The sequence below is a fragment of the Anopheles maculipalpis genome, chromosome 2RL, assembly GCF_943734695.1.
Source record: "Anopheles maculipalpis chromosome 2RL, idAnoMacuDA_375_x, whole genome shotgun sequence".
NCBI lineage: Eukaryota > Metazoa > Arthropoda > Insecta > Diptera > Culicidae > Anopheles > Anopheles maculipalpis.
In genome coordinates this window covers 31557665-31584170 of record NC_064871.1, presented here as the reverse complement: position 1 = coordinate 31584170, position 26506 = coordinate 31557665, and the positions used below count along the sequence as shown (strand labels likewise).

The 26506-nt window shown below is 42.9% G+C and overlaps 3 protein-coding genes across 3 annotated transcripts in view; 1 reads left to right on the top strand and 2 right to left on the bottom strand.

Annotated features, from left to right (window-relative positions):
- Positions 1 to 26506, bottom strand: part of LOC126556733 (uncharacterized) — a 119557-nt gene that overhangs the window by 37606 nt on the left and 55445 nt on the right. Inside the window, exons 3-9 of the mRNA XM_050212201.1 lie at positions 22751 to 22889; positions 22433 to 22502; positions 19348 to 19458; positions 3447 to 3653; positions 3219 to 3364; positions 2717 to 2867; positions 2133 to 2263 (exon numbers count right to left, since the gene is read on the bottom strand). Of these exons, the coding sequence (XP_050068158.1) occupies positions 2133 to 2263; positions 2717 to 2867; positions 3219 to 3364; positions 3447 to 3653; positions 19348 to 19458; positions 22433 to 22502; positions 22751 to 22889 (955 nt within the window). The remainder of the gene's footprint in view (positions 1 to 2132; positions 2264 to 2716; positions 2868 to 3218; positions 3365 to 3446; positions 3654 to 19347; positions 19459 to 22432; positions 22503 to 22750; positions 22890 to 26506) is intronic.
- Positions 14472 to 14976, top strand: LOC126559375 (pheromone-binding protein-related protein 6-like). The gene is made up of 2 exons (XM_050215525.1): positions 14472 to 14891; positions 14959 to 14976. Exons 1-2 carry the CDS (start codon positions 14472 to 14474, stop codon positions 14974 to 14976), a joined length of 438 nt encoding a protein of 145 aa, XP_050071482.1.
- Positions 16822 to 17353, bottom strand: LOC126559355 (pheromone-binding protein-related protein 6-like). Its single transcript, XM_050215502.1, has 2 exons — positions 16934 to 17353; positions 16822 to 16870 (listed from the first exon to the last, which is right to left on the bottom strand). Exons 1-2 carry the CDS (start codon positions 17351 to 17353, stop codon positions 16853 to 16855), a joined length of 438 nt encoding a protein of 145 aa, XP_050071459.1. The 3' UTR covers positions 16822 to 16852.

Sequence of the window (26506 nt, the reverse complement as noted above, 5' to 3'; positions counted from 1 at the left end):
GATAAAACCGTTGTCGATATTGGTTCTTAATGGGGAACGGAATCTGCTTAATAAAATTGCTTTTCGCCCAAATGCGATGCGGGAGCGTCCTCGGTGTTCGTCCGGGTGTTTAGGATGCAAATTAATACCAAATGCTGCTTCAAGTGCTCGGAACACTCGGAGAACGGGGGGAGAACTTGGAAGCGGGGGAAAAAAGGATGCGGTCCAGCCCGGCTGATGAGGAAGATGGAGAGAAAGCAGCGCCCGGTTAAGAAATAACTTTAATTAGATTTTCAATATAATTATCCAGCTTTGTGAAGCTTCTTTCGGGTAAAGCTGGCTGCTCTCTTTTGCTCTCTCGATCGCTCTTTCATTCCGTTTCTTTTTAATCCGTGGTTGGTAATTTCTAGAAAGTACGGCACGGGCTTTGGTTACACAAAGGGATATGCGCGCCATGGAAGCTTTCACCGATTTCCGAGAGACATTGCTCGGAAGGCGGTAGTGCTATTGGTGGTGGTGTCCAGATTTGTTGAACGCGCAAGTAGGGTGCTCTATCTGTGCAGCAAATGAACCTGGTTTTATTGGTTTTTTAATTAGAAAACCTTGCTGTTTAGGATATTGTTCAAGGTATGTACTGGCGATGCAATGAATGGTCTTTGTTGAAAGCCTTTCGAGATAAAAGCGCGAATTTAAGTGTTTGTTTAACTGCTTTGAAATGTATGTAGAATAATACGCTAGAAGTGTAGAATTTATTCTTGGAAAATGCAATAAACACAACTACAGAGAAATGCCTCACGTGATCGATAATTTTGGACTAATTAAGAATTAGATGCGTGATACTGACGTCAGGGTTCACACGACTGCTTCGGGTATCGAATCTCATCTAGATTTTTTAGATGTCTCTGTTGCAAGAACTGAGTCAAAATTACAATGCAAAATTGCTGGTAATCAGTCTATTTGTTAATTTCTGGGATTAAATTTGCTTAATACAGCAAGCTTTACTCGTACCATTTTACACAGAACCCTGCCCAATACACCTGGTCGGTCATTTTCAATCTTAGTTCACAAACAAAGCAATCTCAATCAGCGATGTACATCTTCAGGAGATTTTCATCCACCCGTCAAGAACTTCCTTCCTGGCCCGTTGATTCCGGCAATCTACCTACCGTATCGCCATTAGACACGTTCGACACTGGTGGATCAACGGACAACGGACATGGTAGCCGAGCGGAAGCGTAAACCACGGCCGTCTCAAGAAAATCCCAGCCTCATGTTTCCTGCCGCTCCCCCACCATCTTCTCAAGAAACGTCCCAAAACGCGTCACAGGAAGTTAGACTTTCATGAACGGTGGTACCGCGTGGTGTATACCTTTCGGAGCTGCTTCCGGCGGGCGCTTGTGTTCCGTGGCTCGCGAAAGAGGAAACATATTAAAATCCCATTAAATTCACATCGAGAAAATATGATGCCATTATGTTTCGCGGAGCAATTTATCTCTCTTAAGCTGATTTCATTCAATTTCAATTTGATCCTCCAAGATGACGGTGGCGCCCGGTGTCTGCCGACTGGAGTAAAAAAAATGAAGAATAAAAAAATGGCATCGTCGGCAGCGGTTTGTGACTTTGACAGTTTCGTGCACGACGAGAACGATCAACGGCCAAAAAGGATCCCGTGCCATCATCAGCCGCTTGGCAAGTCACCGTACTTGAACTCTCCCTCCTTTGAAGCAGCGAAACGGGTCAGGTTTTCCGAAAGGAAAATGAACGCGAAAATCGCACAGAAACCTAAAAATGACGGTATATCGTGTTCTTTCGTCCCCGTGTTTTTATCTTTCTCGCAGGACGGGACTTTAACCGGCCGAATGCTTCCATCCCATTCTTTCTAATCTTAACTGAGTTATATAAATGGAAATTCTTAAACATTTTCCGCTACACGAGCGCAACATTCGCCACCCGCGCCCGCAGCAGATAAAGCACGGCAAGGGAGGAAAATTAAATGAATTATCTATCCCTCGTTTCGAACGTCGCGTACGGTCACGGACGCTTTGCCATATAAAAAAAGAAAACGTTGTCTAAGCTGGATCTGGTAGCGGCAGCAGCATCAGCAGCAGCCGCAGTTAATCTGTGTGTCAACGCGGACCCCGTCCGATACTTACATCGTGTGACCATGTAATGCGATGCTCCCTCGGATTTGCCTTAATGTGACACTCGAAGTAGACGTCGTCGCCTTCCTTGATGTCGTCGGGATTAAGCGTTGATCCTAGCGACAGTGTCACTTGCGGTGGATCTGTACGGGGATTTGGTCGGTCGGTCGTGAATCCATCGGAACCGGTTAAAGCGAGTTCGGGGAGAGAGCGAGTGAGAGACAGTAGCAAAAAAAAAAAAAAAGGTGCAGAATTTAGTTTTAATGTAGTAAAGCATTAGAGTTCGGTTCAGTAGGATTCAGAGATGGATGTTTCAGCGATGAGGCACTCCCCTTTACCACACTCTATTCCATCGTTTGGGTTAGGTAATGGAAGTAGCTTTCGAACACTGATCCTGCCCAATGGTCGATGGTTGACGTGTAAGTTGGTTCATTTGCTGTGCACCTTACACGGACGCCGAACTTTGAAAGACCCTTGGGGGCTCGCCACCTTCGAAGCTACAAATCATTTTACTTGTGAAAGGTGGGCTCGTACGTAAGAATACTCAAGGAATGTAGGAGGATAGGGTAGGCGTAGATCTTGACGCTGCCACTTACAAAGCACGTTCATGATGACCGAATCTTCCAGGACGGAGTTTTGTAGGCGTGGATTGGAACCTTCGCACTTGAGGATTGTGCCGTCGTCGTCGGGATGTGGCCGGAAGCTCAGGACCGACGACACCATCGAGCTGTTATTGATGATTTTTATCTGTGTGTGCGAAACAATGGTTAAAGTCGAATTGAAGTTACAGTTAGTTAGTTTTTTTTTTGTTAGTTTTACGATCTTCCTAAGTATCCTAGCTGGATGTAGGCTCTGCAGTAAATGGTACTTAAATTTTCAATCCAATTGTATTGCGTTTCTGCTGCGCTTAATTTATTACACCATATTGTGCAGGTTATCAAAATCACCAATCTGGAGGCAGTCACCAATGAGCAGAAGCATTGATGTAATTTAATTCAGTAATTTTCCATTTGAGTAACGTAAAGTGCAATATATCAATTTCGATTCAATGAAACGAATCCGGATGACTGTAAAATTGTGCCACAAAATCAAACTTACCTTTCCCTTTGTGAAGGGTCGATTGTTTTGCATCCATTTGATGTCCGTCTCCGGCACGGAACCTTCCACATTGCACGCCAGCACGTACTCCTGGTTCGATATCAACTGTTTCGGTTTCGAGGACAATGCTGCCGATAGAGGTTTCACTGTAACGGGAAGCAGGATCATAGGTGTTACTTGGAAGTGGTTGCATCGTAAGGGAGCATGAGGGGTTTCCAGCACACTTACGCAACATATCCACCCGTATGCTGCGCTCGGCCGGTGGCACCAGCTTTGTGTTCGATGCCTGACACTTGTACGTATTGTTCAGTGCCGATCGTGTCATTTTCGGTATTTCCAACCGATTGACGGTAACGTGGCGTCCCATCGAGATTCCACCGCCCGTCTGCATGATTTCGTCCCCGTTCAGCCAGGTGACGGTTGGTTCCGGACGTCCTGTGGAACAAAAAAAAAAAAAAAATAGTTTAAACGGAAACATGTATACACAGAGGCAATTTAATACAGTTTTCGATAGAAAACTTTTTCATACTAAGATACTCATACTAAATATCTAAAAAGATTTAACTTGAACACAGTCTAGTAAGAGGCGCAGGTTCAGCTCCTTGTTAGAAAAGGGTCCAGTTTATTCTGGAGCCCAAATTGCAGGACATATTACAGGAAAGATTACTACTTCATCTACTTTATTGCAGGTCACACTAATCCCGGACTGTATGACTGGTTTAAAAAACTTCATGCTCCAAAATTAAATGTGTCCACAAACGTGCACATGTTTGGTACTCTGCTAATTATGCTCCGGCTTATGAGTGTCCCACTGGGTGAAGAACACAAGCAGGATCATTTGTTTTCCTGTCGCTTAACAACCGTAATTTGTCGCTTACGAAATTCGAACCCGAATATTAATTTTCCAACAAACCATTTCCATGTGAAAATGACGTTTTACCCCTGCAACATTACCTGCCAGCTGACTGTTGCCGCCCAATGAACTGTTTGGTAGGGGGAAAAAACGTGCCACCTATGCTACACCTTGATGGGTGAAGCGTAAACATCAAATAAGGCAAATTGGGGACGTACTCACAGTTACAGTCCAATTCTGGTGGAAATGTCACCAGTTTTGCCTTTGTCCCCAGAGCAAGGGGGCTCAAAATGCATTTATGTACATACCTACATCAACACACACAGAAACACACACACACACACACACACACACACACACACACACACACACACACACACACAAAAATGGCATTCGCACAGACGTATGAACCACTAGAAACTTCTGCGTATGCACTTAGCTCGATTGGCAACTGCACCGGTGAGTGCATAATTTATTAACCATGGGGAAAAATAATTTATTGCACATTTTTGCACGCGATGTTAGGATGGGCGAGTTTTTCGGGGGAAATTGCGTGTGCCCATGTGCCCTAACTCTTACGCTTCCCCATGTAGAGGCAGAGTTTTGTTGCTAGCAAAAGTGCATGCCATGTCAGGTTCGTACTCGGAAATGTGGAGTTCCAAGGACAGTACAATTGTTTGGTAGGTTAGTAATTGAAGGTTTGCTTCTTGTGGGAAGAAGTTACAGTTCTTTCCATCTGTATGTGTGTGTTGGTTTTGGAGTTTATAAAGCATTATTAGTAACATGAGGCTGATACTTTAGAGCAGATACGCAAGAGATTGTTCCTGACGGTATAAAAAGGCCATTTGCATTGTGGAGGAACAATTGAAAATTGGCAAATTATGGCATGTGTTTGATGGTTGAAGGTTTCCTGGAAACTTTTCAATGTAAACAGAAGTAGAGGATGTTTCGGTGCTTTTATATTGTGTGCTAATTGAAAACAAAGCGAACAAGACACGTTTGAATTCATAGTTTTGTCAAAAGTGGAAACGATAACCTACTTGAAGCCACACAAGTTTTTCAAAAAAGATTGATGCGTTTGATTTACGCCATTCATAACAAACACCTTAACGTAACGGTGAGGCTTTGTTATGTGCGAATACTGTAAACCGAACAATAAAAACTAATTTTGAACCTCCCAAAAACAAAAGTTGCTCTCTTGACCTGCCAGCAAAAGCTCATCAATCCTGGTTTAAGCAATGAAGCGCTCAAACAATGCTTTTAAGACGATAATTTCATAACGAGCCGCGTAGTACAATAAATTACAACCCCGAGTGTCACTCCACCGGGATCCATCTGGTCCACCGTCCTTGCCCCGTAGGCTTGCCATACGCGCCGTGCTGATGTCTTGCACTAAAATGACAGCAAAAATGGGAAAACTTTACCCATCCGTATCAAGCGAATCGGTGTCGTTTGGCCTTCGCCCGGCACAACACGTACAAAAATGAACAGGAATAAAAACAAAAAGCACAACACGGTGGCAAAACGGGAGCAATAAAAATTTGTTACTAACGGCAGCGAACAGTTGCTTGCTTAAAAACTGTGTTGTGAAACTTCTACCGGACACATAATGCCCGATCGTTAGAATTAATTTGCCGGACTCGGTGTTGCCTATGGTACTGCAAGGGCTGTGTGTGTGTGTGCAATGGACTGCCGTTGCCAGCTCGACTGCAAGGCGCAGCTGGGCAAATTTACATAGACCTGAAGCTTCCGGATGATCTATGGCGGGTTTTGCCAGAGGACGAGATTATGCTCTACCGGAGCGGACGGTGCGACAAAAGAAAAGAACACTGCTGCACAGCAAGGGCAGAACCTCGAACACGGCCGTGATGTTCGTTCATAAAAAGCCTCCAAAAGCACTCACACACACACACGAGCACATCAGCAAACAGACACACACCGGCAGCACATATAAAGAAGTGTATCAAAGCATTACGACGTATTAGCACCGGTAATTACGATAATTTATTTCGGGTTTTTTTTTTGCTACTCGCCTTGTTCTGCCCACTCCTCCGTAAAGCCCCTATTGTATCCTCTCGTTTACTGTTCCTGAGATCTTTTATGCCCATCGAATTTGGTACTGGCTAGTGTACTGGCTAATGCAACGGTTTGCATGGCTTATGCTTGGTGGGAAAGAGGGGAGAAAAGCCGAAGAGGTAGAAGAGAAAGGAAGAGATGGACACGATCACGGTGAAACTGGAGCAACCATGGCACGGCAGAGTGAAGAACGTTGTAAGTGAACGCGTACGATGGGTAATTGGAGAGGTCATAAAATTTCATTAAAATTATTACAACACACCAAGCCCGCTGTATCCACGGGCAAAGGGAGCCCTGTAGATGAGACTGTATGTGTACGTGTACATGTGTGTGTGTGTGCTTGTGTGGGTCGTAAAATAATGTGAAATTTTATCACATTGGTGATGGTTTCGCTTTGACATTTGTGAGGAAGTAAAACCAATTTCAAACAACTAGCAACATATTATGCATAATTTTGTTATAAGGTTCAATACAATTTGATGAAATAAAATCAAATATGGTACATAAAATTGACAACCGGACTCACGAACGAGGCTTAAATTATTTTGAAGAATAGCAGCTTGTAGCACGGCCATGGCATTTCCACCGTTCAATTGTACCAGTTCACCTGACTGATTCCGGGTTAACTGGGCTTTCGAATTTATCGCTTCATAATAAGTTGGATTAAAAGCGCGATTTTCCAAAACCATCTCTAGTGGATGAGTCCCATACGGGGTGAGTATATCGAATCGTTTTAATGGCCCCGGGGTCTGAGGTACAAGGACCAATTCTCCTAATTTAACATTACTTTGAGTGTCATGCTAAATGCTGGCCTCGCCATCTGAGGCACGATTTTTACCAAATCACTAGAATTCCTCGGCAATCACGGATAACATCGGTGACGGTGTGCGAGGCGTATTTCAGTCGGAAAGACGTGCCTATCGTATTGGATTGAGAATCAACGCGTGGAAGAAAAAAATCCTGCTTGCCGGAGGTTCTGACCGTTATATAGCCCGACTCGATATCAGAATATCAGTTGACAGCGTCGATCTCGAGGTGCTAGAGGAGTTCTGCTACCCTGGGTCGATCGTAACATCGAAAAATTTGTGTCCACCACAAACTTCTACAATCCAGAAAACTTCGAGATCGCACGAAATCTGAGATATATCGCACACCTATACGTCCGGTAGTCCTCTACGAGTATGCTGACGGAGGTGGCTGAGTTATCGTCGATTTTCCACGGGAATGTTTTGGTTTTTACGGTATAACAGGTTGAGGGTGGAGGAATCGGATTGAGGTGTTCTACAAAAAGGTGCGCGACTCAAAGACTCAGCCAACGATATGCCGGACGCCAGGATCGGACCAGGAATGGCTGAGTTGTCATCGATTTTCCACAGGAATGTTTTGATTTTTCCGCAATAGTTTTGTGAAGGGAGGAGGGATCGGGTTAGGGTGTTCTACAAAAAGGTGCGCGGCTCAAAGACGCATCCAACGATATGCCGGACGCCAGGATCGGACTAGGAATGGCCGAGTTATTGATTTTCCACGGAAATGTTTTAGTTTTTACGCAATAACCGATCTTGGCATGCGGCATACCGTTGGATGCGTCTTTGGGCCGCCCACCTTTTTGTAGAACACCCCAATTCGTTCCCTCCTCTCACCACCAAGCTAATGCCAAATCAGTCCTCCTCCCCCACACCATGCTAATGCCAAAAAGAAAATGAATTAACTGGATCGTCAGCTGGATTAAGTGGAACCAAACCTGGTGGAAATCGAATGGAGGAATACAGCCCTCGATAGATCTGAGGCCTGGCTTTGTCATCACAGAGCGCTGCTCAACACAGAGCTGACCAAGCAGAAGAAGAAGAACAAAAGATTCCAACGTGCATTAACCTCACAAGGTACGACATGTGGCATGATTCGTTTTAAGCCCAGTCTGAATTTCTGATTTTTTTTATTATTTTATGCTACGTAGACGCGATGCAGATGAATCGAAAATAAGAGACATGGTTTCTTCATTTTTTAGTCCGTTCAGTTTAAGGAGATATCTTAAAATTGTTGTGTTCAAATATTCTGTAAGGTTATAGATGTTTTCTTTGCCCAAAGCACTATGAATTAAGAAGAACTGCTAATAAAATGTCTCACACATCAGCTTAAAGCGAACTTATTCACATATGTGAGGTTTACAATGAAGCACTACTCGACAGATCATTTATTTACAATTGATTATGACGGTCCAATGCCGTATTGTCTACTCGACAGATCATGATGATTAGAATACATAAATAGTACCAAAGGAAAGTAATTGAAATGCTTTTATAAGACTCTCGAGATTGATGAAAAAGTAAAAATTTACATTTTGCACGTTGAATTTGGTTTACACTGCAATTTTTTAACACACGATGCATTGTGTTTCGCTTACGTGATCTAAAATAATAAAAAAATAAAAAAAAAACATTACAATATCGAGTACATTTAAAAAGATGCATGGTTTATAGTTATTTTTGGATTCTTAACTTGTTTTTTTTTAAACTTTAGAGTAAACCCGTAAAGTGCTCTCAAAAACCCAAAAAAAAAACTCTAAAAATTTCAATTCACCTCAACTCATGCGTCAATTCCAAGAGCACCATTGAATGTAAATTGTTGTTTGAGAGCAGTATATGGAAGGTGAATTTTCCACCCGACTGGTCGGAGTGTGTCGTGCTCAAAGCGTTCGCATCGTACGGCAAGTTTCATTAAGAGAAAAGTCATATCGACTCGAGCGATGGTCTCGGGAAGGCCGATGTGGATGACCGGTGACGAGCGTCGGGCGTTCGCGAGAGAAAGTAGGAGTGAAGATAGGGCACACAACACTGGCAATGCAACACCCATCATGCACCGGTTGTGCATCGTATCGGCTCACGCGAGTGTGGGTCATGTATGTATGGATTACGTAAGTTTGCTTCCAATGCGCTCACATCAGCGTGGCCCAGTTGCCGTGTTGTGGATCCAGTGCCGTACGCTACGACGCTCACCGGTCGAAGGACGAAAATCAGATACGTGTTTTAAATTTGCATCACCGCTACACGCTGCAACCGCTCGGCCACCGCGGCGCAGAGGGTAGTAAGCCAGCGCAGAGCGAGCCAGGCAAAAACCCCTCCGAATGAAGTGTTCATTGTCCGTTTGGCTCTGGGGAATGGGCGGAAAATTGCGCTTCAGGTAACGCGTCGTGGGCTTTCAGGGTACGGTCGTTCGTTGTGTCGTTTGCGCCTTCTCGCACACGCTCTGTGCAGCAAGTCCGGTTTTTCTTCCATTTTGTAAATTTACTTTTACTTCCGCAAGCAGGAAGTAATGGGAAAGGTGGGTACGTAGTGCAGGCGACTCGGTGTGATATTTTTATGCTGCCCCAGTACCGCCCGCTAGTGCGCGAGTGGTGCAGATTTAGCCAGCAAACGGGCGTGTTGGGTGAAATGGTGAAGGTAACTAAAATAAATCAGATTTTATTACGAAACACGAATATGGCGGCAGCCAATTAAACTCTACCGCGCGTAAAAAGGGGAGAGATTTTGTGACCAGCGCGCCGTGAAAAACCCTTTCGCTGGCAAGGACACCTCCGACAGTCAGCGGTCCGGTGGTTATGACCACGCCGATGACCAGCTGCAGCACGCGCTCGTATGTGTGTGCACGGTGTGACGCATGTTGTACCAGTACGCTGTAGAAAAAGCGCAAAAAAAAACATCACAAACACATTCACACACATGAAAAAGGTCGACAATGGTGACCGCTTAGGGCCGGCAGCTTTTGCGCTCGGAAAATGGTGACGGTCCGCTCGTTAGTTTAAAGTGAAAGAAAAATTAGCGGCCAAAGGCTGGTGGCAGGTCGGGAATGGTGCGAAACGCTATTTACATACATTAATACAAATTATACAATTAAAGGACAACATAATTAAATTTTCACTCTAATGAATGTGTCCGATATGGCGTCCGTCATGTGTCATAAGGTGCGTGAGGTACCTGGAACACTTGGAACGGTAAGTTACCGGAAAGGTAAAATTGTCCGAACGGTGCTATGAACGAGGTTTCATATCGTTCAACATATTTCCTTTATTCAGCCCAAACTTTGGTAGGATGCATATGTGAAACATACAAACGAATTGCGAAATGTGTATAATCCCTTTGCGCGGTAATTTAGTTTGCAAATGTTTTTCCATGATTAGTTTATTCAAACTGTCCGCAAATGCCAGATCATTTTCAATTAATTGTTACCTAGCTATCAAGATTATGGGTTTGCTAGTATCTGGTGGAAAAGTAGTAGTATGCTAGTATCTGGAGGTAAAAAATCTTGTAATTTTTCAAGGAGCTTCTTGCTATATTGCAAATTTTTGGAAGTGCTTGATACTGAATTGTCATAATGTTTTCAAATGAGTTCAAAAATTAGTTCACAGTGTGAATTTTAAATAAGATTTTTTATAAAAGTTGAATAATCTCTCTTAGGATCTAAAGCAAACAAAGTACAAATACAGCTTTTGCCGGCTATACAGAATACAGGTATCAAGGCTAGTCGGTAAAAACGGAAATGATGCTCGTCTACGTTTAATGGTTCATTACTGAAGGCATGATATTTCTGATTCGTTTGTATTTTTATATCATGAGCTGTCTTAGCTGACCTAGCTAACCTAGTTAAAATATCCATTAATGTTACTTACTTAATACTTATCAGGCGCTTTGCGGTCTTGGTTTGCCACAGCAGAATCCGGAATCGCTCATAACCAGCCCATCGGAGCCTGGTGAGCCTAATTCATCATACAGTTCGTACAGCTCGTCGTTGTAGCGACTCCTCCATTGTCCCTTCCACACATACAATGCCAATGATCCTTCTGAGCATCTTCTTATCTAACGGTGATTAGAGGGCTTCGTCTGTTTTGGACAGGGTCCATGTCTCAGAAGCGTATGTGAATACTGGGACTATAAAAGTACGATACAGTCCCAGCTTCGATAAAGTATTGCGCCGCGACAGGTTTTTTGAGGTGAGATGTTTCCTCAGGCTGTAGACTGACCGACTGGCCTTCAGCATCCTAGCGCTGCAACCCGAGTTTTTCTGCCGCCTGCTAGATCCTTTGGTAGGCCTCTGCTACCTGGGAAAGCCGCAGACCAATGATGTTTATTTTATAAGCGTATCATCTAGCGCAGGCCTGTGGTGGCAGCAAAGGACCCTGAGAGTTTTCCATCCACCTTCACCTGGCATGTGACGTTGGTCATGGTCAGTTTGGCCGGAATTTCAAAAGAGCTCATGGCCTCGTAGAGTTTTACCCTGGCTATGCTTTAATATACGGCCTTGAAATCTATGAAGAGATGATACGTGTTCAACTGCTGTTCAGCTATCTTCTCCAAGATTTGCCGCATGGTGATATCCATTAATGGTTCTTGATAAATAAAGTCCAGTAGTCCACAACAAAAATTAGGATTATTGGCAAGTGTTGAATAATCCGTATTAATGATAGATCTCTTAGAAGGAACAGATTTCTAATTAGGATAATAGTGAGAAAGATTTTGTTTACTAGCATTTTTTTGACAACTACCTCGAAACGCATGGCATAACCATATCAAGTGATTGATGCCGTAATATTAAACTCCACAGTGGAATTTCTTTGTAGTTACCAGACTAAGGCTTATTATTTAGGCAGTTTTGTGAAGGCACAATTAGTGATTCCTAGGAATATGCAAGGGTGACCCGTTGGTGTAGGTGACAGCGGCCCCGGTCTTCGAACAGCAGAACCAGGGTTCAAATTCCCATCCTAACCGTCCACTCGTACTAAGGTCTTACTATCCCACTACGTGGTATCGGCAAGTCTAGTCATTCGATGGCCGGCATGACCTTACAGGTCGTTAAGCCATGAAGAATCAGAAGAAGGGATATGTTGGATTTGCGACTTTTGACTTTTAGTGGACATCGTTTCTTGCCAAACGATCTACATATTCATTTCCAACGAATTGATAGTGTATTAGCACACCATCAGCATAGTGATGGGCGCTACGGAGCGAAACAAAATATGTGTTTTGGAATAATAAAAAAAAAAAAATGCAAATAAAAAACCAAAGTCAAGCGCATTGAATTTTGAAGAAAAAAAATGTAAACTTTTGTCATTATGATCAATATGATGTTAAAGCTTACTGTTCACATTATCGTTGTTGAAATAATTGGCAAGTTGTTCAAAAAATATGTTAACATGATTCCGATGTCTACATACACTATTTAAATAATACTAAAATGTTAATCCTGCTCGATTTCAAACTTATGAATTTCAAACAATTTTCTCTGAACGCTAGTGTATTGCGGTTTTAAACCATTAATTAAATGAATGCACAAATTACATCTCTCTTCATAATTCGTATTGTTTCATTCCAAGCGAATACAACTATAAGCTTTTATTCAAACGAATTTATTATCAGCATATTGGCTGATAAAAAATGAGATTTAAAAAACCATATTATAGCTTTTGAAACCATTGTTTCCCTGACTGGGTCAGTTTATTTTTTCTTAAGCTTTATTAGCAATCAAACATTCCACTGACAACATTTGTGACCATTCTGCTAGAAACACTCAGCGCACAGCATTCATGGTAGGTATAATTAATACCATAATACTTTACCACTGAATTCTAACGCATGTGACTGCTGTATAACATGTAGTCAAATTGATTTCTGTAAAACAATCACAATAATGTACCAAAGGAGATCATTACGATGACCCTCGAACCGGTATGAATGAGAATGTGTAGAAATAATAAATGTTGAAAAAGCTCCCAGTTCAATGAAAACTGTTATTTTAACACAAATAAAAATTTTCCTGCTGAAAAAAAAGTGTAGCGTTTCATTTTATGAACTTCTTCCCAGCACTGGCTTCAAAAAACGGAACGCTTAAGCTAAAGCTTTAACCTGGCTACCAAAATGGTATGCAGATATGGCTGCAAAATCTCTGCCATTGTTTAGTGCCTCGCAGAAAATTGCGTCTCCCAACCTGCTCAACCAAACCGCACCCACACCCACAACCGGTTGGCAATTCGCGAAAAGTAAAGCTGTGAGGCAAAAATTAACATTAAATTTTTGCCGCGCATGTTGCCCGGTTGGGATACCGTCATAAAGATAAAGCATGCCTTTTTTTGACGCTTTTCGCTTGTGAAACGATCGTTTTCGGTTGGTTCACCTCTTTGCAGTTTGCATCATTTTTTTGCCAAAGTCTTTAAACGCTGGTTCGCTAAGATGTTCACACACAAACTTAACCCCACCCCCCACGCCCTCCCCATCATCTCACTCGCCACCGCCTTGTGAACCACACCCACTTTTATCTAACCCCTTTTGCGTCTAACACCGCGTCGTCCGCCAAATAACGACACACGATGATGACGAAGATGAAAGAGGTCGTTTGCCGGTTTGAAAGTTGACTTCATAAAGTTCGTTATGAAAATCGAGCCCACACTGTTTACTTTATCATCCGTACCTCGGCGTCTTTTTGACTTCTTGGGGTTGGGTCGGTGCTTCACCACTGATTTCCGTATCTTGGCGGTGATGCTGGATTTATGGCCCACCCGGTCTGCAGAGTCGGAGCGGGAGTTTCACGTGAGGCACCCGGAAATGAAACTTCGCGTCTTTTGGGAGAGATTTCCCGATTTGTTGTAGTTTTTGTGTTCTAGCCTAGGCTGGTATGCTCACTTTTTTCATGTGGTCCTCTCCGCAGGACTTTATTATGCGTTGCAGGCGCCAAAGAAAGGGACGCGGGTTTTCGGTGCGAGGTTAATGATGGCGCATCCAATCCTTTTGCGCTGGGTGTTTGCATCATCAGGGCGAGGGGCAAGCTTCGAGTTGAGCGCTATTTATCTTTGCTTCCGCCTTCCGGTAGAGCAATTGCGTCTTAAGCACGCCAATCATTAACGTCTTATGCAGTCGTGGGTCTGGCGAACGGAAGTTAGCTACTCTGCCGAATGGACGAACTTTGCACAACCAAACACAACTTGAACGTCAAGTGCAGCCGCCTTTGCTATGTCATACCGGTAGCTATTGGTGCTGTATGTATGCGTGCAAACGATATTAAATATGATATCCCCATCGAACGCAACGCGGTATCGTTGCGAGCTGGGAGGCTTAACCTTTACCCGACATCGAGAGGGGTTGCCCGTGCGTTGATTATTTACTTTGCTCCAACACCGGATGCAGTTGATAGGCAATATCGATGTTTGAACTCCGTGCTGCACGCCGGAAATGATTGCAGAACTTTTGCTTACAGGCTGCAATTAAAAGCGCCCATATAAAACCGCCCGTTCTGACCGCGGTTGCTCGATCGTCTTGTCACCGGTTTGTGCGCGTGTAGCGATGGTGCAGTTACTGCTAGTGCTGCTGAGCTTGTTTGGCTTGGGAAGTGCGGCACAGTGGCCAACTCCACGTCGAGATGCCGAATATCCACCACCGAAAACGCTTGCCTTTTTGAAACCGCTAGGCGAAATTTGCGCCAAAGAAACAGGTGTTTCGGCTGGTACGATCAAGCGATTCAGTGATGTGGATATCATCGAGGATGATCGAGCGCTCAAGTGCTACATGGACTGTATGTTCCGGATAACGAACGTGACCGATGATCGGGGCGAGCTGCACATGGGAAAGCTGCTGGATTACGTGCCGCCCGAGTTTGAGGACGTTGCACTGCGGATGGGTGTGAAGTGTACCAAGCCCAAGGGAAAGGATGTGTGTGAGCGAGCGTTCTGGTTTCACAAGTGTTGGAAAAAATCCGATCCAGTGGTAAGTGTCGATTGCTGTGTGAACTCGCTGAGAATCAAACTTAAACACTTATTCATTCTCTTTCTAGTACTACTATCTGGTTTAATTAGTCTTTGGCGAAAGAATTTTAGTTAAGTAAGTAAAAATAGGAACCCTGTCGTAAGCTGCATTAAGAGGCTGTTACTGCTGCCTGTCTGCCTGTTTGTACCACAACATCTAAAAGAAAGTCTGTGTGTGATCGCGATGGCCACGAATGCCATCGTTTAGCAATCAATCAATCAACCCTTTGTGGGTTGACCCAACAAAGCAAAAGCCTGGACAGGAAAAAACTCAACGTGACTGTTTTATGATTGATTTCAAAATAAATAGTAAGCGCAAACGTTTAGCAGCTCTTTGTTTGGCGGCAAGTTGGTGGTGTTGGTTCAATTACAGTAGCAAGATACACACGTTCAGTTCAGAATCGTTACTGTACATCCAGTCCAACGCTGTGTATATTTGTTTGTTTTTGCTCTGTGAAATCGATTCTACAATCCCGTCCAGGTTTCTAGCCTTCCTTCAGACACAAAGAGTCGCGCCAGCATGAAAACCCAAACCGGGAAGGTGTACCGTGCCAGCAATGGTGAAGTATTACCGATTCTGTTTCTTGTTTTTCGTGAACTATAAACTATGAGGCAACACAAGTGCACCTAGCCCGAATGTCTACGGTTCTGGCACCGGTCTAATGCAGTTTACAGTTTGCGTGTTGTAGCTAATGCTTCTTTGCGTGGCTTCTTCCATTTCTCCAACACTATACTCTAACTTCACCATTGTATACTTTTCGAAATTTATTGAGGCCCATTTCGCTGAAACCTCTTTCTCCATCACACAGCGTTTTGTCACGCGGGAGGCATCATGTTCCGCAATGGCAAGCGGTGTGTCTGAGCAGAAAATCAAACTGTCTGTTTAATTGAAGACACTTGAGGCTTTAATCGTTTCGGTGAGCCTTCACAGGGCAGTCGGTGGTTCGGGAGGCTCGAATGATGGGTTGAAGAAGCGCAGAAACAAAACAAACTGCTTCAAACTCGGCACAAGTTGAAAACTTGAAAGCAGAAGCACGCATCATTTTATTTTTAGCTTTTTACAAGTAATGCACAACCAGTGGTGGGCCTATGCACACGTGTGTAGGCTTTGCGTTGTACGCTTTGTTACGGCTAGATGTTCCTGTCAAGATTATTGTTTGTTTTTTGGAGAATTTTGTTGTCAGAATAATGGCAACGAGTGTTTGGGCGTACATGTGTAGACAATGAAATTTGATTGAGGCAGAAAGGAATCATACGATCAAGTAGCAAATAGTAGTTCCTTCTGGGAAAAGAAATCGATTCTTGTATTTTAAGTTGAATGGTATTGATATTGCTGGTGGGTTGTTTGAGAATAAATTTTGATACTTTAAATTATTTGAATTCGATCTACATTTGTTTTACGTTGATCTTATCTAACATTCAAAAAGTTCAGATCAACACAGATTTGACAATTTTCTATATGTATTATTTATTTTGCTTTAAAACTACACACCAAAACTAGAAATATGTAATGCGTCCAAGATATGCAGCCATGAAACAAACTTTGCTATCCATTTTACTTGTTTATATCATCAAAAATTATCTTCACAGACTTCCGTTTCCGTTAGCGAAGTTTAACAACCCAAAACTCACCACCGAGTGTAGCTACAAATTGTGTCATCATTTTATCATAATACTTTCTCAATTAATAGTTTTCTGCAATTGGCTACACAGTTGAGCATCAAAACTGTGGCTATGACCTACCGGTGGGTGAAAGGTTCAGAAAATTTAGCAACGAGAAACTTCCGCACATATCGCACAAAATTGAAGGTAAAGTTTACCACAGTAAAAGCTCCGATTTTCCACATCACGCAAGTTGCTCGGCAACGATTCCAGCGCTGGAAAGGTGGCAAGAAGCTAAAGTTCCGGTCTGGTAAATTGACATCAAAACAGGTAGTAGTGCTGTAGGGTAAGGATCGTACGAAAACATTAGGTTTTGGGATGTGTAACTAGAGGTTCACCTACTTGTGGTTCGGTCTCTTTCCAACACTGGTGATGTGCGTAGGCTCGTTCGCACGGATCCTCACTTGCGACGACCGATTTGTGACACTTAAAAAGCACTTTCAGAGCGATCGAGTTAAATTTCTTCGGTATGGCGTGGTAAACGTCGATCAGATCGATATCACCATCGGGACGGGTGACGTTGTGCATGCGAAACATACAGTGCATGTAGCACTGTAGTTCGCGCGATGCTTCCACCGGTTCTGGTTGATTGAATTGTGCGATTTGATCATCGCTGGTGCCGGATTCACGTAGACATACAGCATGAAACCAACTCATCTGCGCTAAGAGTTCGGAGGGTAGGATTGTACTCGGTTGCACATCGACTGCCAGCACTGTGAGGCTGGTTAGTACAGCTAGAAACACAGCTAGCATCTTAAGCATCAGTCTTACCAACTGTACTACTGAGCGAGAACTAAACGATTCGTGTAGTAAAAAGTGAAGCTCAGAGTACGCCAGATAGTCTATTTTTAATTACTACCTTTGCGTTTGGGATGAGTTTTGTATTAGGCGTATAATTACGAGGTACGGAACTTGACTTGTTAATTACAAATGATAAAGCAATTAAGCTTTGAGTCAACTTGTGAACCTTTGATAAGCATTTAGCTTCGAATTAAGGCTTTGAAAGAGCATATTTGAGTGAAGTATGCTGCGTTATGTATAAATCAATAAATTTTATTTATTTATTTATTTATAATTAATTATGACGGACCAGTGCCGTATTGTTCACACCGCTTGTGTTTTTTGTGAAAAAAAATACAATTATATTGATAAGGCATTTCCTCCTTATTCTTTGCCTTATCCCGGGCATACTCGGTTATCAATAAATTTTAATTTTAACCTATTTCAATTTCAATCAATAAATTTTAATTTTAACCTATTTCTTACAATTATGAGATATTTACTCTATGCTTGATTTAGCATACTTTCTAGGGTTGCAGTGTATCAGAACTTTTGCTATCCATTGATTGCATTAGTTTTTTCACATGATCTAACTTAAACCCAACCTAAACACTACGATGATCATATACCGACAAATGAACTTTCTCTTTTAAAGTACCTCAACTTCCTACCAACTTCCATTTCTCCGTTTACCACGCAGATGGAGATATTCGTCCACTAACATGAACTTTCTAAATATCGACAAAAATCTGCAGAGTTCAACACCACTGGGCAGTAAATCATCGCAAACTTCATCTCGAAGAACCTAGTCCTCAATTAATTGGATATTAGTTTTCGATGAAAACTTACGCCGAAACACCCCGCTGGAGCTTCCGAGTCGACCGAGGACTACCGCTGGTGCTAGGGCCATTTGTTGGCAAACATTTATGAAACGAGCGCAAATTGTTTCTAAGAAAGAATTCAACCTCAATTTATGACCGTGCGCACTTTGCGTGCGAACTTTGGGGCTGGGATGCATCTCGATTGCATGCATATATCGGGAAGCTCATAAAGTTGGCCATCTCTTGCTATAAAGTTGGCCCCAGAGTTCGGCAGCTGCGCGAGTGGCCAAAATCAGTGAACGGCTGCGAAACAGTTTCGCTTCGGTATGAATCGGTTTACTCAGTACAGGGCAAAACGGTGCACGGTGGTAGCAGATTGACTGGATACGAACCGACGAACGTAAGGGACACGCCAGACTTGAGCGGTAGCGGTCATCAGCGAGCGAAGAGTATCGAATATTCATTTGACTATCTTCATCGACTGGTGACTTGAGTCTACCCACCCGCCGAGGGATTTTAGAGCATTCTGCCTTGGAAAATGAAAAGGACCCACACCATAAAGGAAGCATTCACCGGGACGAAGGACAAGAGTAAGAGGACAACATTGCGGTAATGACTATCCGTGCAGCTCATGCTCGGGATTCACGGGTTTTGGAGTTTTCCGGGGGCAATTTTGTGTTCCAAAGTGTAGCACTAGCGGTGTCCATCTCGCCGTGCAAACGGTAGCTGGGAGTGGCTGGTTTTAATGGCTTGCCATGCGGTAAAACTTGCCAGCTGACGACCGAATTGAGCCGAGTGGCAAGAAAAGCAGGTCAGGCATGTTGAGCAGCCGCCGACTGATATTGACCAATGGCTCTAACCGATGAATAATGGAAGCACTGAAATGAACACACGCGCATACGCACAAACCATACCGATTGGTGATTAAAATTGAAGGTATAGTGCTTTTGGGGAATGGTTTTGTGTCTTTCTTTTCACCAGGATTCCGTACCAGGGCAGTCCGGGTCGGGTGGTCGGGAGCAAACTTTTCATCGGAAATCAATCAATTACGAGCTGAAGGTTCAGAGTAGCTAAGGTGCACACACACACACGTGCAACCGATAGGCTGATCCCGATGTGCTTGTGTACGTAACCCTATTGCGACATTCTACTTACCTCCGCGAACTTCACAGGTAAGCACCAGATTATCGTCCTCCTGCAGTGGTCCAATCGCGCCAGTTACGTCCAGTCCGGAAGCGTCGTACACGAGGATCTGATGCGGTGGCACTGTGTGATAGAAGAGCGGAAATGTTGCCCGTATAGACAAACGAAATTAGTGGACGTCTTGCAAACCCGGGTGTGCATTGGCAGCAGAAGGACTCACGCACAGAATGTACGCTTTCCCCGGTTGTGCGTAGCCAATCAATCATCTGCAGCGGATTGGAACTACTTTTTGCTGTTAGATGGAATTTAGATTGGAGAAGAAATGGATCACCGGAAAGATGGGATGGGAATTGATTGTGCCGATTGAGATTGAGCATCAAACAGTTGACAAAGTAAAATGACGAACGGTCAAGCTTTTGATCGGGATGCTTTAGTAGGCAAGGTTGGCTCAAAATTACGAAATGTCGTGCCTCTAATGATCAAAAAATGAGTTTGGGAGCAGGTTTTGCTATGCTTCTCCATAGCATAAAATTGCGTTCAAATTACCTGTCCCAAATTTTGATGTTTTCATCAGTGGTTTAGTTTTGATAAGTGAGCAATGAATGATTTGATTAAGAGCATGTAAGATACAAACAAAATTGGTCCAACCACATAACGATTGTTCAAAGGATTAATTAGGTTCCAAATATTGCTACAGGGTTTCCTAGAGCAGCAAGTTATGTTCGTGCGATCTCTTATATCTGTTTATGGCCTGTTAATAGGTTGAACAGGAATCAATTTTAAGGTTTTTTTTTAAACAAAATAACATGCGATTTTTTTAAGTCATTTCAAAACTAAAGTACTTTAGTTAAGTTATTATCGAAGCATCATTACATTGAAAAGGTTCTGTTCAGTTTGTATCTTTAAAATGTCCTTTTCATCGTGACAGACGTCGAGACACTCCTGTGACAGTTGTGCGAGTTGAAATCTACGTTTAAATTGTCCGTTATTGAAAACCATTTCTAAAAGATTTCAGAAATATTTGTAACAGGAGTGAGTTGAATTTAGAATCACCTTAATTTACATAATTTGTAAAACGGATTGTATGCACAGTGGTTCTTGTAGAAAACAAAAAATCTAATGCTTACTTGTCAACAGTGCTAGAGCCTCAATTGCATTATCGAAACCATATCATTTAAGTGAATTTTAAGAAATTAAAACATGATTTTAAATGAAGGTTTTCCTTTATTATGTACTTCAAAAAGTTTGCTGAAAAGCCGTGGTAATGATTTTGGAATAATTTTCCTCTTCTCTTCAACAACAGCACTACAACTGCAAGTGAAGCTGGTCTTAAATTTCTGGTTTCTTTGATTTCATTGTCCGGACAGTACTCAATATCCGGTTCTGGAATGTGAAGATCGGTTATCCAATGCAATGTCGCCAAACAAATTATTGAAAGAAATCACATTTTTTTCAAACCTTTGATTATTAGAACCAACCATCAAATAATGTATTTTAACAAGTTTAAGGCTGGCATTATTCAATATTGAATATTCAAATCGTACACTCTCAGAAGACAACCAGCAACGATCTACTCATACAATTGTCTTACACTTTTGTTGATCAAACATTTAAAAAAAATTTACACAAAACAAACTGACCTTTCTAAAGCTCTGTGTTGGCAAACATTTTTCTGTCTAGCATTCACTGAGACTCGCTCACACACCTACACACATATTTATGGGAAGGATTTATCAGATCGAATGTAAATATTCATTTCCTGTTTGCACTGCATTATTGTCTGTGCAGTTGTTTGACGGAAGTCCCGTGCCGCTTTCCACCGACCGACAGGGCGCGGTACACGTTGTTAAAGTGTCGTGCAGGAAATTGTTTGAACTCCATTACCAGGCAGCGAAAAAGCCGGGGTCGTACGGGAACCATTTTCCCGCTTCGGCCGCGGCGGGCCGGGGACGCTTTCGAGCGCTTGTTACACGCCGGAAGGACCGTGTTTTACGCTTTCGTTTAATCGTTTCAATGGATCTGCAAATAAGAAAAGTAGCAAAAAAAAAAAAATCGCTCCCACCCAACGGTACTCCAACTTGATGGAGGTAATGTTTTGCTGTTTGATTAAAATAAAGGAATGAAAAAAAAAATGAACGCAAACCACTCTAGCAACCGGTTGGCAAAAGGGATGCGCACACAGGTGAGGCGGTGGAAAAATGGGTCTTTATTTTGCTTATGCAAAGAATGTACGTAAATTATGCAAACGGGCAAACATAATGATGTTGATTGGTTGGAAGAGGTACTACGTGTGTGTGTGCATTGGATCTGAGAGAGAGGGGAAAAACGAGACAGAGTAAAAATAGCAATCTCAAAGTGGCATCCGTAGCCATTGGATAGCGATGGTAAATGGTAAACTGTTTCATCTTGAAATCGGTGTAACTTTGGACGAAAAATACCCTAAAAATTGACACCACCTCCAACCGTGAGAGCTCCACCACTTTTTTGCAAACCACCTGTACAGGACGATGGGGAAAAAAAATTACAAAACATTTTGACAAAGTGTACTTCAGACTTCACAGCATTATGTTTCGACTCTGCCTGGCCGGTGCAGAGCAGCACAAAGTACGAAGTGTTTTGTCGAGCATGGACAATTTTCTCAATTGGAAAAGTTTTCCACCGACACAGTGTCTAAGCAACACGAACATTCAAATGGAATTCAGTTTTTGTTGTGGTTTTAAGTACGAGAGTCGCTTGGTTTTTGTGAGTGGGTGTGTGTGTATGTGTGTAAGTGCGATGTCACTAAACACGACACACAGCAGGCAGACTGTCGCATTTAGAAATCATAAATAGTTCATGTTGTTGCAGATATGGCAAAATAAAACACATCGCAACATCGTCCTACGCTTGGTTGGTGGAATTTGCATTTTTATAGCTTTTTAACATTACAAATTTTCGTGTGAAATTAATTGCCAACGGTGTAGCGCACAATTGCAGGTTGGATGGCACAAGGTGTAGGGAAAAGGGAGTTTATTTTTTTTTCTTCTAGATTAGGATGGGAGGAAAATGTCACAACAGTGCTGAGCGCTTTCCGTTAACGGACGGTACCAAAACTTACCGGTTACGGTCAGGTTGATGCGATGATTTCTTGTGGGCGAGTTTTGGAAATCCACTCGGCAGCGATACACCTGAGAAAAGTGTGCACACAAGTAACACATTTTAAAAAGGTAAACAAAATGAGAAAAAAAGAGAGAAAAAAAGACAACATTAGCCAAACAGAAGCAAACGCACTGGCTGGCAAACAAAAGTTTGGCTCCAGTAAGCCAGTACGAAATCGTTCCGAATCGCACCAGAGATTCACTGCTCCGGTGAGGATTAGGAACTTTTCCAGAAACGGGGACTTTGGGGAGGACAAAACACATACACATAAACTTACCCCTTCGTCGTCGAGCTGGATGTTGTCCACGCTGAGTGCCGCCGGTTTGGAGATCGTCACGAAGTACGCCCGCGGACCGAAGGCGCTCGTTTCCGACCAATAGAGTGCCTTGGAGAATTGTCTCCCCCGTACGTCATAGCTGTGGAACAAGTTTGAGGAAGAAGCAGAAGAGAAAGAGGAGAAAAAAAAGTTTGGTTAATTAAAATTTTCATAAACCAGTCAAGCCGAGTGCTTATGCTTCCCAAGAGGTACGGGCGCGCGCGCGCCAATAGCTGGGTAGGTGTTGGGAGGCTCAAGCCGTGACTACCGAGTTAGAGCTTTGTCAAGCGCCACGGGTTGCGATAGGTAAAGAGTCCTATTTTACAAGGTCGCAACCAAGGCGCAAACAATAGACGCGAGGTGCGTACACAAACAGGCATCGAATATGACAAGGTCCTTGCCTTGCACCACGAAGACTCTCCCGCAGGAGCGATAATGTTGAAAAAGTTTTAATTATCATCGGTTTCGTGGTAACGGTGCCACGGTTCCTCGTACCTTAAGACCTGACACTGTGTGTGTGTTATAATTAGCTTCTGACGCGAAAGGGCCTTCCACATTTTCCACCTCTTGCAGAGAGCTTTGTTTGCTTGTGAGTGTTCTATGTGTGTGCGTGTGCTTAAGAGGACAAGGGAAGAAGCACCCGGGAGCACCTCCGGTACGAACGAGACGTGAATGTCAACAGCATTGGTTACGGAGACGACGTAAAAGACACACAAAACAAACAAGCCACTGCCTGCCCGAAAAGCGACGCGAACGCAATGACATTGAAGCGATGAAGCGAAACCGCATTAATGTCATCCCCATACTCCTACCGGCCCCATCGCGACGGTAGGTGAAGATAAACACCTTTCACCATTTGTCGCCAGATTGTTTATGCTTTGTAGCGGATTACCGGAGATTGTCGGTCGAAACACAACGGTCCGGTCCCCGGAAACCCAAAATCTCTCCACTGATGGGACTCCACCCATCGAGCGCTCTTCTTGCGTCGCATTTGCTACGCCTGTCCGCTGGTTCCATTCTCAGATCCAGGTTTTGCGAACCAAGATGGATTTCGGTAAGGGGCGGGATTTTTCCTGCTGACCCAAGTGTACATCCTTCAGCAGGCACGTAGCCGAAACGTTGCAAAACCTTCGGTGTTTCCATAATTTGGCATTTCTTTTGTCCCCAGCGCGGGTGCTTGTATGTTTTGTGACCTGATTTCACCTTTTTCCGAACACTGGTCCGGCAGCTTTCGAGGGGGAAGAGCTGAGAGCTACGGATGACAAGGATATTAAAATAAATTTCACGACACCTTTTGGCCCTCATTTGTCTTTTGTGCTGGTAGTGTGCTGCAATCAGGGTACTGTTTTTATGTTGTTGCCAGTTTGTGAAATAAAAAAAACGCATTTCCATTTCCTTCTTCACTTAGCTAGCTCCTTCTCCCAGTTCCTTCTTTCAGTGCCGGATAGATCGAGGCATTCGTCGGTGGGATTTTTTTTTGTTTTGGGCAAGAGAGATGGTGGCACGATGGTGATGGGTGCCGAAAATAATCTCACTTCACCACGGTACACATGCAGCTGGCAAGGGTCTAGGGACGGATAATTTGGATAAAGGGTGTCTACCTGGGCAGGTGATAGGCTCCTACATTTCAACGTCCGGTAGGCCTTTCAACCGATTGCATAAATCTGTCATCGAGAATGTGAGTTTACTTCTAGGAACAAGAATCTGGTTGAAGGTTTTTTACGTTGGATTCACACTAGATTTGGCATCATGTAATTCCTTTTGTTTCTTGTTTTATTGTTTATCGTATATGGGTTTCACGGTACGGTAGTGTTGGCAATGATGGGTAAAATAGTAGTACAAAATTGATATATGTTTTTTGAACTACTGCTGCCGATGCTTTTATTGGGTTTCGATAAAAATTATAGAACTACCAAATCACTGAAGAGCATGTTTGAATCGGGTAGGAGATTGCTATTCTATTTGCAATTTTGTAACCACATAATGGAAATTTTGCTGTTATATCTCGAACTGTTTCAAACTAAAGTCTTCTGTATAAGCATTAAAAAATCAAAGGAAATTGTGAGCTAAAAATCATCTTCTTTTTTGCAGCCCTGCATGCCTTATCATCAACTCAAGGATGCTCTACATGATAGCAGACATCGAGTCCTTTTGAGATTGCAGAGCTCGATAGGAGCTTGAGAAGAAAAGTTTAAAGTTTTTGTGGAAAAATGCAAGTAGAATGGTTTCATACGGACTAGAATATTCATGGGTATGTTTCCATCAGAATCGCAACAGGCATAAATCTTCCGCAAAGATCCACAAGTAAAAAAAAAATTATCGAATTTCGATACCATTACTTCACTTTGACAATTTATTCAATAATGCGGTTTTCTCAGTTACTGTTTGTGGTGTTAAATTGAACTACACTGTAAATTATAAAATTAATCATTGATGAGTAGTCTTCTCCATATGTATGTAAAAGAACATAAGGATACTACGTATGGATGCACCAGAATGTTCGATTGAAGATTTTCAAAATAACATCCAGAAGCTCATACGGATAGGATGCGCTATTCTATCGCTACAAGTTTTATAATTTTTTTTACGTTAGTTATAAACTTGTAAATTCATAAATTCAACAAATTCTGGACTATAAAACCATTAGAATAAATTACGAAATTTTTATTTTGGGAAAGGGTCAGGAGTTTATATGGAATAGGGTCGGGAAGAGGAGCTAGATAGGGAAAATGCACGAAAACGAGCACGGCAGTAAGTTAGGGCCAAGGAGAAGTCAAACAAATTGGAATAAGAATTAAAACAATAATCATTCGCACCAACAGAATATATCCTTGATGCAATCGCAAGGAGAGGACGAGAATGAAGACGGTGCGTGGGTACTTATAGATTAATCGATGAGAGTGAGAAAGGAGCATCAATGGCACTAAGGAGAAAGGAAGCAATACGGACCATATGTGCGACAAGATTCCAAATGCTTCAGACCAAGCAAGTGACAACGTACAGGATACAACGGCAACGCTAAGCCAGGTGTGCCAAATACATTGCGCATGACAAATCGATTGAAAGTCCTCTGAATCCGCTCCATCATTGCTGTAGCTCCTATGCTAGACGGGATCCAAATTACTGAGGTATATTCCAACGATGAGCTGACTAGGGAAACGAACAGAGAGTTGAAACACCTGATGTGCGCCGATTATTCCGCTTACAGGAAGATCCGGCCCTGAGATAGATGAGGGAATACCATTAGGACTAGGTGATAAAAAGAGCTTAAGATTGAGTAGCGCCGTGTAACAATCAGTATGCTCAGAAGGATGCAATGAAAGTCAAAGGTATTGAGCTTCCAGGGGGAAGGACCAGTTGCTTGAGATCCAGAAGTAAATGCAGGAGCCGCAAACAAACAGGCTAAATGTTCAGCAAAAAAGGCCACATATTTCGGAGCGCAGCAATAATCACCCCTAGGGACATTTAGGAGGGAATGTGATGTAAATTTCAGCGATTATTCTCAAACGTCGCAAATAGGAGCGATTGTTAGCGTAGACGTGATTGCATTAAGGTAACAAAAGTATTGAAAAGGCGATGGCAAAATAGCCGATTCTAAAATTTTAGCCCAAGCACCACAACGAAAAATGTAATGAAGAACAAATACCACAAAAATTTATTAACACGAAACGGGACCCTTTTTTGAAAACTTACTAGGCAGAAACTATCGGGCCTTTA